This window comes from Diabrotica virgifera, chromosome 1 (assembly GCF_917563875.1).
Source record: "Diabrotica virgifera virgifera chromosome 1, PGI_DIABVI_V3a".
NCBI lineage: Eukaryota > Metazoa > Arthropoda > Insecta > Coleoptera > Chrysomelidae > Diabrotica > Diabrotica virgifera.
In genome coordinates this window covers 248,897,000-248,911,334 of record NC_065443.1, presented here as the reverse complement: position 1 = coordinate 248,911,334, position 14,335 = coordinate 248,897,000, and the positions used below count along the sequence as shown (strand labels likewise).

General features: G+C 32.7%; 1 protein-coding gene across 1 annotated transcript in view; it reads right to left on the bottom strand.

The window, feature by feature from the left end:
• The window catches only part of LOC114329572 (fat-like cadherin-related tumor suppressor homolog), a 495,287-nt gene that overhangs the window by 258,541 nt on the left and 222,411 nt on the right, over positions 1–14,335 (bottom strand). The window contains exon 3 of the mRNA XM_050663310.1: positions 3,147–3,305. Within this exon, the coding sequence (XP_050519267.1) occupies positions 3,147–3,305 (159 nt within the window). The remainder of the gene's footprint in view (positions 1–3,146; positions 3,306–14,335) is intronic.

Here is a 14,335-nt window from a genome sequence, read left to right as displayed (position 1 = left end):
TTTGGTTTGTGCTTATTTTTTGTTTAAAAATCATAAATGTTGATTTTCACCCTTGTACCAAAAATTTTGTTACTGAGTGATATACCCAAAAACTCAAAAATCGTTAAAACTAAATAATCTTGAGTTCCCTCGAGAAACTCATAAGCTAATAAAATATTTTTGACTTTTTTTATTTCACGTGTTTCAATGACGAGTTCTGATGTCCTCCGTAAAATCCTTTTTTTTTAGGTGTCTGTAAAAATTTGCCACAGTTAGCTCATTTTTAAATATTTTGTCTTGATTTTTTTTTTAATATTCTTTGAATTGTACTGAAGATGTATAAACATTTTCAATTTCTTTGCAACACGAAAACGCAGCAGCTGCATAATACTCTGGTTAAATCGGAGAGTGCAGGAAGAGTCTATACCGGTTTCGGAGGTCTTTTTCCCCCTCATCAGTAGTCCCATATCCTCTTCTCTCCGATTTCTCCAGGTATCACACTTTGGGCCCTTCCGAATTGCAAAGAAAGAAATGTCACGGATGAACTACAGTCATCTACCGAAAAACAAAGTAAGTTGTCAATCGAAGTAGCACAGAAAACGACAATAAAAATATCGTTCCCATACCACCAGATTGACAACAGGTGGAATACTTTCTTTGGTTACATCTCCTGAGATTTTCAAAATTTATAAATCAAACAGGATACCGAGGAGTATTAAGGAATCTTTCTTGTTGGAACTTTTACCACGCTGAGCAGATGAGTTGTGAATTATTTAAAATTCTCTCAGGGGGTGTAACCAAAGAAAGTATTCCACCTGCTGTCAATCTGGTGGTATGGGAACGATATTTATTGTCGTTTTCTGTGCTACTTCGATTGATAACTTACTTTGTACTGAAGATGTTTATTTAATTTAAAACTAAAAAAATAATCTACAAGAGCTTCAAAAAATGCACAAAAATGTGCTTGAATAGTTGATTTCAAACCATACGCCCCACCCCTTAAAAATATCTGGTTTTGAAAGAAACATTTACCTACGAATTTCGAACGATATACAGATTCATCTCTTCGATTCATCTCAAATGGCCCATTTTTATTTTATCGTGAAAACCATATTCACGCCATTTTCGTTATCCACGTTCTGGATTCAATTTTTTCCATATATTTGTATAGCGATGGAGTGTTACTCGCTTCTAAAAAATGAAACCATCACCTCACACTGCCAGGTAATTTCCTAGCAACTTTGGAAAGATATAACCCACTTATGATTCTTCGAAAACCAATATCCACTCATGATGTTTTAGAGCTTTTTTAGGAACGCCGCTCACGTTCTGCCCTCATCATATTATTATTTACCGTTTAATGTGGAAATTCTGCCATAACTTTTAATGGTAGAGAGCTTTGGGGTAAAATACTGGACAGGTACCGCTATTGTTCACTTTTAATCTGGAAAAAGGAAAATAAATACCCGGGTAATTGTTTCCTTTCGCCAGAAAATTGAAACATCTCGGAAGTTTTTAGTTTTTATTTTATGTGCGAGTCTAGTGGAAAGTTTTGTGAAAGTTAGTTTGGTGGTCATGTGTTTGTAGAGAAGTTTGGCTTCATACTTAATCCATTAGTAATAATAAGGATATTATGGTTATAACTATAACACAACCTCAGTTGATTTTCGAGTATAATTAAGAAAATACTTCCATGGAAATATCTTCCATGTCTGTGAATAAATGAATAAATTTTCGAAAAGATTGGAATATAAAGATGATAGAATAGTAAACTACAAAAACCATTTTTTTATTCTCTTACTTTAATAATGTAGGTCTGGATCCCGCGTATGAAAAAAAAGTTGATTAATAGCAAGCTGAAAATTTGTTAATAGCTTAAGGGTGTCTAGTAGACAAACTTTGATAGAAACACTGGAACAGGGGAAGTTTTAATTGTGGAACAGGTTAAAAATTTGGAACGGTCAGACCACGAAAACATCACATGTATTTTGTCCGACAGAACTTTTAATTGATTTGATACCCTTTCATTAAACTCTCATACAAAAATCAGGCTGCTATTTATCACCAAATGGGAATTATAATGAGTGAAACATGTGGAATATTTTAAATGACAGGAATTATGACAGGTGATAAATAGCAGTCTGATTTTTACATGAAAGTTCAATGAAAGTGTAACAAATCAATTGGAAGTTCTGTCGGACAAAATACATGTGACGTTTTCGTGGTCTGACCGTTCCAAATTTTTAACCTGTTCAACAATTAAAATTTCCCCTGTTTCAGTGTTCCCATATATCACAGTTTGTCCGACTAGACACCCTTAAGCTATTAACAAATTTTCAGCATGCTATTAATCAACTTTTTTTCTTACGCGGGATCCAGACCTAATCAATATTATGATTTCAATACCTGTATCATAAGGGGCTTCATTACTATACAGATGTTTATTACGATACAGACTTTTAACCAATAGAATCGCGAGATGACGATCTGCCTGGAATGTGGCACATGCGCAAGGAGCATAAATTCATTTTAATAATTTTGTTGTAAATATTATTCTTTCATTTTAATAATTATGTAATATTCAAAATATTAATGTATCAACAAAATAATTAATTGAATCATATTATAATGTGTTATAAAATAAATAAAGTTGAATATATTTTTTTGTTGTGTTTGTTGAATGATCATAGAAAAAATCATGTATACAACTTTTATTTAATTATCATTTTGATGCTTGTAAGCTATCACTGGAAGATTCACGTCAAAAGTCGTGTATTTTATGGTAGTTGTTATCCGATTTTCAACTAACATATGCATTTATAATGACCTAAAATGCCAACTTCCACTCAAATTATGTTTATAATTATTTCCAAATGTACTTATTTGTAGAGCTAGCTTGCTAGACTACAGTGAACAAACTAAAAAAATGAAAATGGAACATCGAATTTTTTTTTAATTACTTTTTAATTTTATCATTAATATTACCTTTTAGTTTTGTCATTTACGCTTTTTGTTAATATTCTTGTATCTAAAAGGCTGCATTAAAAAATAATTCCCATCGAATTTAGAGATATTTAATTTTAAGTTATTTAAGAATTTTTTATGTAGATTAAAGTTTACAAAAATTAAATATATTCTTGTATATCGGTTATAAAAAGTTGACTCACCTGGAAAAGTGGTTGATCTGTCTCGCTTTTAACCGCCGGGATTTGGATTTCATATGAGATTTGCTCGAATTCGGGAACATTGTCATTGATGTCTTCTACGCCTACTACAACTCTGGTGGTAGAAGTAAGCGGTGGAGAACCATTGTCGCTGATCAGTATCTGGAACAAAGAAAATTGATATAGATATGGATTCTAAATGGGAAGAAGTGAAAAACATTTTATTAACATGGGTAAATTCACGTTGATCAGTGACCCAAATCTTGAAAAATACTTTGTCCGAATTTTATCCTTGTTTTATATGTGCCAAGAATCATACTGATATGCGATTATTAGTTAATATTATAAGAGTAAGTATTTAGCTATACAAATGAATCAGATAGTAGATTCACCCTATGTTAGTAGAATTTATTGATAATATTGGCTGAGCCGATGGTTCGAACCACCGAACCAACTGCTAATATTGATAATAATCCATTCTAACCCTACGATATACGTGGTGTATATATGTACTAAAATGCACGACTTAAATAGTCAATAATATAAATACTCTGGGCTAATTAGCAAAATTCATGGAAAAGTTATTTACCAGCACCTTTATTGCTGGAATCGAATTATAAGATCCTATATATTAATAATATAGGTATGCAAAGTCCGCAGATAGTGTGCTACTTTTTTTATAAACAAAATGGCGCCGACAAATCGTATTTTTTTCAATTATTGCTCTATAACTCCGAAGATTTTAACTTTACAACAAAGACACCCAAATAAAAATTCACCGCAATTAAATTCTGCATAGAGATATGTTTTTCCCGATTTGCTCCGACGAAAATTTTCCTCGAAAAATGAGGGTTTTCCCAACAAAAACTCTAATTTTCAAATAAAGTTTTAGGTAAGTAATTTATTAATCAATAATTAAATAACTTAGTGACATCAAAGCTTTCTTGGTATAGACTGTAATTCCAGAAGCCGGTGAAAATTAAACGAATATTTTAGCAACAATTCAATTGTTAATTAACAATTTACGATCGCAATAATAACCAAAATAATCATGATACATTGATCAAACTTATAAAGATTATAAAGATGAGATGCTTATTTAATATTTTATCGACAAAATATAAATTTTTTGTTTTTTTGCATAATCTTTAAATTTTGAAAAAAAAAATAGTTATAATACTAATTAGTAGTCTAATTAGTAAAGTACAAAGAAAGGTTATTTACCAGCAATTTTATTGCTGGAATCGAATATTATGATACTATATATTAATAATATAGGTATGCAAAGTCCGCAGATAGTGTGTTACTTTTTTTATTAACAAAATGGCGCCTCAAAATCGTGTTTTTTTCAATTATTGGTCTATAACTCCGAAAATTTTAACTTTATTCCAAAAACACTCAAATAGAAATTCACCCCAATTTAATTCTACATGGAGGCATGTTTTTCCCGATTTGCTCCGACGAAAATTTTCCTCGGAAAATGTGGGTTTCCCAACAAAATCTCGAATTTTCAAATAAATTTTTTGGGCAAGTAATTATTTATCAATAATTAAATAACTTGGTGAAATAAAAGCTTTCTTGGTATAGATTATAAATTCAGAAGCCGGTGAAAATGAAACGAATACTTTAGCAACAATTCAATTGTTAATTAACAATTTACAGTCGCAATAACAACCAAAATAATCATGAGACATTGATCAAACTTAGAAAGATTATAAACATGTGATGCCTATTTAATATTTTGTCGACAAAATATAAATTTTTCAATAAAATAAAAATGTGTACCATTTTTATTCGGTTGCGATGCGAAGGCAAACCAATCTTACTTTTTAATTAGAATACGGAGTGCAGTCCAGTTCCCTTAACCGCGATTTTCTGCTCACATTGGAGCTTCATCAGAAGGAACGTCTTATAAATTTGCTTCGTCTTATAAATTTTTCATTGTTTTGCATAATCTTTAAATGTTAAAAAAAAGTTATAAACAAATTAACATTTCTCAGAAATTGTTTATTATATTCTAATTTTAAAAAATCCTTAAAATGCGTATTTCAAAGGTCTTGAAAATGAATGCTTTAAAAAATTTTTCCAAGCATTTGCAAAAAAGTTATGAAACAGCAAAGAAAATATACGATACGATTGCTCCGTTGTTTATAATTTGTTTTAATTGTTTCAAAGCTTAAAAGTGAGTCTGTGGTACAATCTAATTACTCACAAAGAATATCAAATATTAGTTCAATGGTTATATTTTAATAGAATAGAATAGAATAGAAATATGCTTTATTGTCATGAAAAATTTAACAATTTTATAGACAAAGTGTTACTCTTCGCCGATGTTACCGGTTTTTATTGAAGGTATGCGAAGGTAAATAACTAGTTTTATTTTCTACCAAACAAAAAAAATAATAATAAGAAATCAAAAAAATCGGAGAATTCACAAACTATTTATTCTTATTAACCAAAACTAAAAAAATTCATATTAATCTTAATTGAAAATATAAAAAAACCAAAAGGAAAAGGTAAAAAGCTCAACTAAAGTTTATATTTGCCTCTAAGAATATTCTTTTCAGCGTACACCCATATTATAATTCTTAAAACTATGTAATATTATATTTAGGTACTATTTACAAGAAAAAAATACAAAACCGAGATATTTGTCAGACTGCTGTATGGTGTGGTGGCTTAGACAGGCAAAACAACGTTCTTTTAAGAGAAGTATTGGTTTAATCCTACCTTATGTTTTCTTTTGTCGATGTTATACACGTGGACGATGTCGTACGGCATTTACATACTGGGATACTTCACAGTTATACAGGTTATATAATATATCGATCCTGGACAAGGGTGTTTCAAAAAAATTCACAACATCAAAATGAATTGGAGAGAAAGAAAAATTGTTGGCCTGAAATGAATAGATACATCAGCATGCAAGCAGAGCAAAAGGTATAAATTAAAATTACTAAAGGTTTCCCTTTAGACAACGAATCAGGTGTTAAAAAAACAAAGCTTACCTTAAAGATAGCGTATGGCCAAAAAGAAAGGTCTTGGGGACCTAAATATCCAGATATTTTAAATCCTTGCTGAGCAAGACAATCTTCAACTTCATCAAATTGAATATTTCTTAATTAGTTATCTGGATTACTTCTGATTAAATATCCTCAAGGAGTTTCATAGGACAATACTAACTTGTCCTCATGAAGTGTAAATCAAAAGTGAACAAGATATGACACTAGACAGGTAAAGACAAAGAGATGACACTTACTAGACAGGTAGCAATGTATACCTAAAGCCTACTTCATGCCTGATTTTCTATATGATTTCGGACTTAAAAATGGCTTGATAGCAGCTAATGTTTAAGACAATATAGAAGCCTGATTTTTATAATTGTTTAGGCCAGTACTTGTGACAATAAAGCAAAAATTATGACAATCTTATTTATAAGAATAGTTTCTAGTTGCTTAGCGACTTTTAACCCGTAACAAAAGCTTACAAGAATCATAAATAAAAACAATAACAAATACAATTTACTAAAATTATACAAATCGTCAATATAAATAAAACATAATAAAGTCAAATAAAAATCAGTAACAATCTATTGCAAAATTAAAAAAAAATTGCAAATTGCGTAATCTACCTTAAGAAATTTAATAAGAAATTTAATAAGTTATGCTGCTGCATATGACACTCAAATATAGATTAAGATTCTACTTATACATAACAATACTGTAATTTCTTAGTTATTGGTTAAGAAACTCTGCTATTGAATAATATGGTCTTTCAGATAAATAGGCTTTAGTCATTTTACGGAACTTGGGGAAAGATGTTGCAGATTTAAGTTGTAGAGGGAGATGGTTGTATAGTTTTTTTGCAGAATATAATATAGATTTCTTTATTAACTCACTGGACGGGATCGGTAAATAGATGTCAAAAGTAGAATTTCTGGTGGAATAGTCATGTCTAGGTCTTTCTGGAAAAACATGTAGATGTTTACGAATTAAGCAAACAGTTTCTAAAATATATAAAGAAGGTAATGTTAGAATTCTGTGATCTTTGAAGTAGCTTCTGCAATGTGTTGTTCTTCTGAGGCCAAACAGATATCTGATTGCTCTTTTTTGCAATTTAAAAATAACATCGGATTGGGCAGCTGTACCAAAACCCCAAAAAGGCAGACCATATCGAAGATGGGACTCGAACAATGAAAAGTATGTTATTTTGGAAGAGGCTAAATCCATTTCCTTAGAGACAGATCTTATTGCAAAGCAAGCTGAGGATAGTTTCTTGCTTAACACATCGATATGAAGGGACCATTTAAGGTTGCTATCTAAAAAAATACCAAGAAACTTTACAGAATCAACGATACTGATCTGGCTGTTATGAAGAGGTAAGGGTTGAAGAGTTCCTTTATAGGGTAATGCTACTGTTTTATCTACGTTAAAAGAGAGTAAATTAGAATCTGACCAGGATTTTATTGTGAGTAGATCAGAAGTTATAGTAGCATGAAGAGTTGCGATATTTGAGTTGCTCCAAGTGATACTGGTATCGTCAGCAAAAAGAAAAACTTTTCCATCGATTTTTAAACTAGTGATGTCATTAATAAAGATAAGGAAAAGTAGAGGACCCAATACTGAACCTTGCGGTACCCCACATACAACATTTTTGAGACTAGAGTCTGTATCATTTGCTCTAACCAGTTGTTTCCTATTTTCCAAGTAAGATTGAAACCAGTTCAAAGAAATACCTCGAATTCCATAGAAATCTAGTTTTTTTATCAAAATGTCGTGATTTACACAAAATCAAATCAAATCAAAAGCTTTGGCATAATCACAAAAAACAGTGGCAGTGTGGAGATTATTGTTTAATGCTTGATAAACCTCATGTAGTACAGAAAATATGGCATCGGTGGTACATTTATTATTTAAAAATCCAAACTGATTTTGTGATAAAATCTTGTTATCAACGAGAAAGGACATAAGTCGGGCTTTTAGGAGTCTTTCAATAATTTTGGAGAGTACCGGTAGTAATGCAATAGGTCTATAATTGCAGGCAATAGATTTTTCACCACCCTTATGAAGAGGAATAATGATGGCCGTCTTTAGGCACTCTGGAAATTTACCTTTCTCAAAAGAATCATTTATTAGAGAGATGAGGACTCCCAACACATTGTCTGGGAGATTTGAGAAAATTTTTATAGATAGTCCATCGGTACTACAGGAAGATTTGCTTTTGATACTATTTAAATCATCTTGGAGGAGATTACTAACTCAGTGAGCTTTATTAGTGGACTGTTTAGCATAGGGTGAATTTAAAATAGAATAAAAAAAAATAACAGTAAAAAAACCAGACCTTAAAGTAAATTGTAATAAAAATATTTCCTACCTTGTCATTTCTCGTTGCACAAGCTGGAGCAGGCCTGCTATTTTTCGTACTGCTATTGCTGAGTAGTATAAAGTATAAATCACTCGCGAGGACTATATTGAGTTTCTATACACTTTTCGGAATGATTGTAAGTGACTGTTAACCAAGAGAGTTGGTTGGCGAATTGTCTTTTTAAAATGAGGCGAGTAGGCAGGTAATTACATACAAAAAACTTTAAGGTTTTTACTTGAAAATAATGATAAAAATTAATACATACTCACTGAATTAGGTATTGGCCTACTCGTATATACGGGGTGTCCCATAATATTGAAAAGAAAATGAATTAAAATATTCTTTACAAAAACAAGAAAATTAAAAATTGTTATTCCTACTTATGTGGACGAACCACAACCGCCCACCACAATACGCAGTATTGTTACGGCTCAAAAGGCAAAGGACATAATTTTACTATAGAGCGTTTATATATACCACTATTAGTTTTCACTGTGGCCACTCTAACTATACCATCAGATCCAGGATGAACCTCAATTATACGGCCCAAAGGCCATTGTAGCGGGGGAATATTATTTTGGCGGATTACCACTAAGGTACCTAGTTGGACGTTTGGAGACGGAGAATTCCATTTAGCCCTTTGATGAAGAGTTTGGAGGTACTCCTTAGACCACCGTTCCCAAATCTGTTGGTGCAACTTATTTAATAATTGCCAACGATTCAACCGATTGTGCGGAACATCGAGCAACGTTTCTTCGGGCGGAGCACTCAAAGGCTCCATGGTCAAAAAATGTCCTGGAGTTAACGCACTAAGATCGTTTGGGTCTGAACTTAACGGGCATATTGGCCTCGAATTCATGATGGCCTCAATTTGAGAAAAAATAGTATATAACTCTTCAAAAGTTAGTACTTGTTCTCCAATTGTGCGAATTAAATGACCCTTTACCGTCTTAATATTAGATTCCCATAAACCTCCAAAGTGTGGAGAAGAAGGGGGAATGAGATGCCATTGAATAGATTCATGAGAAGCAGCTTGTGATGCCAATCTGTTAAGTTCTGCTCTGGCTCCAACAAAGTTAGTGCCATTGTCACTATAAACATGTTGACATCGGCCTCTACGACTGACAAATCGCTTAAACGCAGCTAAAAACGCGTCAGTGGATAAATCAGATACGAGCTCTAAATGAAGAGCTTTTGTTGAGAAACAAATAAAAAACGACAAATACGCTTTAAGAGTTTGAGACTTTCGAAGTTTGGAAGCTCTTATAGGAAAAGGGCCCGCAAAATCAACTCCAACATTACTGAAAGGTTTTAGTTGAGATATTCGAGCTAGCGGTAGATTTCCCATTAACGGAACTGGGGACAAAGGATTCACCTTAAAACATTTAACACATTTAGACAGTACTCTACGAATGGCTCGTTTGGAAGATATAATCCAAAAACGCTGAGAAATTAGGTATTGAACAGTTTGAAGCCCGGCGTGTAGATATTGCAGATGAGTAGATTCAATAATCATATCAGTTAATTTACAACTGTTAGGAAGTAATGCCGGAAATTTGCGATCATACGAAATGGGCGCATTAGCTAGGCGACTACCTACACGTAGAATTCCCTTTGCATCGATAAAAGGTGAAAGCTTTCTTAAATTTTTTGGAAGCAGCTGTTTATCTTGGATAAAATTTATTAAAGTATTAAAAAAGATCTGCTGTGTTCGTTTAACAAAAACCAGTAAGGAGTTATGTTGCTCCAATAAACTTAAACAACCTATTTCCAGATTACCATATCGGTTTTTGGTTACATAATGGAAAAAACGAATAATGTAACACAAACATCGAACACACCTATTTAAAGACGAATGACGATCCAATAAAATATCTAAAAAATTATTGGGAATTTCAGCAATCAATGCGACAGTCCGCACTTCCAAATTTACATTAGTAGACTCCTTTGAATTAAGTTCAAAGAACGTTAGCGGATCAGATTGTAAGAAGGTTGGCCCCGCCCACCATTTGGAACAGTTAATTAACTCAGAGGGTAAGCAACCCCTTGAACCAATGTCAGCAGGATTTTCTTCAGAAGGAACATAGTGCCAACATGAAGAAGTTACTCGTTCCTGCACATAAGCTACTCTATTGCTCACAAAAGTTTTCCACTGATGAGGGGAAGATTGTAACCAACGTAATGTAACAGCAGAATCAGAATAACAGTATATTTTCTTGATTTCTACTTTATCTTTAATAACAGAAGAAACTAAGGAGACTAGTCGAGCCACTAAAACCGCAGCAGACAATTCTAATCTGGGAATAGTAAGTCCCTTATTAATGGGTGCGACCTTAGATTTAGCTATAACAAAAGAAACAAAAGGTTGGCCTGAAGGTGATAAGCATCGAAAGTACAAGACAGCGCAGTAACCTTTCTCGCTAGCGTCACCAAAACAGTGAACTTCTAAGCGTAAAATATCGTCAATTAATAAACGACGAGGTAAATTTAATTTACTCAAATATGCTACATCATCAATGTATTTTTTCCACAAACGGATAATTTCTTTTGATGGAGCATCATCCCAACCAATCTTTTGAGTCCATATTCTTTGAATAAGGTGTTTAATTAGAAATGTTATTGGAGATAAAAATCCAAGAGGATCAAATATTTTTGCTAAATTGGACAAAAGATGACGTTTTGTACAAGAAGAGTCTAAAACTTGAACTTTAAAAGCAAATGTATCCGAAGAAGCGTCCCATTCCAACCCTAATACTTTAAGTGTTTTGGACGAAATATCATCATTAAATGTAAGAGGTTTTATTGCTAAATCTGATACAGCTAATCCTTTCAATAAATCGGGTACATTACTGGACCATTTTTTCAACTCAAAACCTCCTTTGGCAAGTAAGGCAATAAGTTCGTCTCTTAGTGCTAAGGCATTTTCGAAACTAGGACAGGAAGAAAAGATATCATCAACGTAGGTTCCAGTTTTAAGTGCCTCGGCTGCTAGAGGAAACGAATCCCCGTCATCATTAGCCAACTGATGTAGACATCTAATAGCAAGATAAGGAGAACAAGAGAGACCATAAACAACTCTGTTGATACGAAGATCTCGAACAGGTTCAGAATTATTAGAACGCCAAAGTACTCTTTGATAATCTGTTTGAGTAGGATTAATTAAAATTTGCCTATACATTTTAGAAATATCGGCCGTAATTACATAACCATGCAATCGAAAATTAATCAAAATTGTACAGATGTCAGTCTGAAGCTTAGGACCAGTGAATAATTTGTCATTGAGTGAGGGTTGATTTGGAAGATGCCCGGAACCATTAAAAACGACCCTTAATTTACTTGTTAGACTTTCAGGTCTTAAAACACAATGATGCGATAAATAGTAAACATAAGGTGAATCGAAGTTATTCAATGGGACAGGTTCCATGTGACCGAGCTCAACAAATTCCTTCATAAAGGTGCGGTATTGGTCATAAAGTTCAGGAGATTTTTGAAGCCTTCTTTCTAATGAATAAAACCTACTAAGAGCAAGTGATCTAATATTAGGAAAGACAGGATTTTCTTCCTTAAAAGGTAGATCTACTACAAAGCGTCCTGATTGTTCACGCTTATAAGTATTCATAAACATATTTTCCACTTTAGCGTCATCAGGAGCTAAGCAAAAAACTTCAGGGACTGCTTCTAATTCCCAGAATTTCTTTATTTGCTGATCCAAAGAAACCGTATCTTCAACTTGGCAAAATAAAGAAGTAAGAGTAGGTGCCTTTGAAATATTTACTTTTCCCATAAGCACATAGCCAAATATAGTATTAATTGCATCAGGTTGATCTTGATTGCCGTAAATACGTCCATCCAAAAGAATTGTAGAGAATACATCAGCTCCTAAAAGAATGTCGATGGATCCTCTACGAAAGAAGTTATCATCTGCTAACTTTAAATTAGCAATATGGGGCCAAGTATTAACTTCTAAATTACATAAAGGCTGATCCTCACATATTTTTGTCAAGACTAACGCATCGGTTGTCAAAATAGGAGAAGATTTACGTACTGGTTTAAAAGAAATGGTAACCCCACCTAAATTAGTGGTCGACTGCATAGAACCTAATCCTTGGATGTTAGCTGAAGTTTTCATGGGACGTAAACCTAAACGCCTAAGGGTCTTTTGACAGATGAAGGACGTCATGCTTCCCGAATCTAACAGACACCTAACAGGTTGGTAGTTACCGTGACAATCAAGCACCTCAATACATGCAGTGGAAAGCAAAGTACTTTTATCAGCGGAAGAAAAACACACAGAAACGGATGATCCAGTCGTTGAATTTAAAGTGGATGCCGCCGAATCTTGAACATTCTCTTCTTTCTTAGAAGAGGAGAAGCAAAGGAGTGTATGATGTTTTTTATGGCACGAGTGACAAGTCCATGTAGATTTGCATAGGCTAGAACGATGTGATCCAAGACAGTTAATACACATCTTGTTCTTTTTTATTAATTGAAATCGATCTACAGGAGATTTTGCCAAAAAAACGGAGCATTTATAAATGGCATGGGTATCATTAGTTTTACAGATAGAACATTTTGGTTCAGGTTCTGTTTGAGCAAGCAATGATGTAGATTTGGAAGAATTAGGTTTTTTAGAAAAGTTAGATTTTGGTTTAGTGTGAAAATCAATATTATCTAAAGCGAGACAACTTTGATTTAAAAAATCAATCAGTTTTTTATAGCTTGGGATGGTTGAATTATTATGAAAAAGCTCAAAACGTGTTACTAAAGAAACAGTTAATCGTTTTAAAATCATTTGAACAAGTATAAAATCCCAATGTACTGTGGGTAGTCCTAGCTTATTTAGAGATGCCACATTTTTCGAAAATGTATCTAACAACTTGCGTAGTTCTTTTGGATCTTCTGAAGTCAGTTGTGGTGAACTTTCAAGGTTATTCCATAAATTGGCAGCGATTACCCTAACATTATTAAACCTTTCACAAAGCAGATCATAGGCAATTGGATAATTGTTTGCTGTGATGTCAATATGATCCACAGCATCGCGCGCTGCACCCTTTAAACACGATAGTAACAAATTAAATTTGTCAATTGGTTGTAAGTAAGTAAGAGTATGAACGCGAGCATCAAACTGATCTATAAAACTTCTAAATTCAGTTATTTTTCCACTGAAAGATGGCAATTCCGGTTTTGGTAAATTAAAATAATTTATAGGTAAAGGATTTTGAGACTGTGAAGTTGATGTAGTTTGCTGACTTGATGTTGAAGATTTTCTAAAGGCTTGCACGTATGTTAATTTAATTTTATAATATAATTTGTCAAAATTACTACGGCAATCATCTTCGACTTTAAATAGCGCGTCCTCATTATCTTGCTCAGAAACTAACATAATTATTTTATTATGAAGATCATAAAAATTGTCACGAATTTTTTCCAATCCTTCATACATAACTTCCAAAACCGGGTAAAAATTCTTATCGTCAGCAGCTACCTTTAAAGCAACAGCATGAATTTCAGTCATTTGTTGCACTTCAACTTGTCTTAAAGATTGATATTTTTTAATTTTATCTGCCATTTTGTAAATTTAAATGTAGAATTAATAAATTTAGAAAAATATGAAATTAGCGTTAGGAAATAAAATAGGTTCACCACACGAAAATTAATAAAATACAACCGAACTTTGTGCTAATAAAATAGAAAACTATGTCCTCTGCTATTTGAATATTTATAGACAAAAAATAATTATAAAACATAAACCCTTTAAATAAAAATTACTGTGTAAAATAAACACACAGTTTCATCTATAATAGAGTCAACCTGTATAATAATTATTA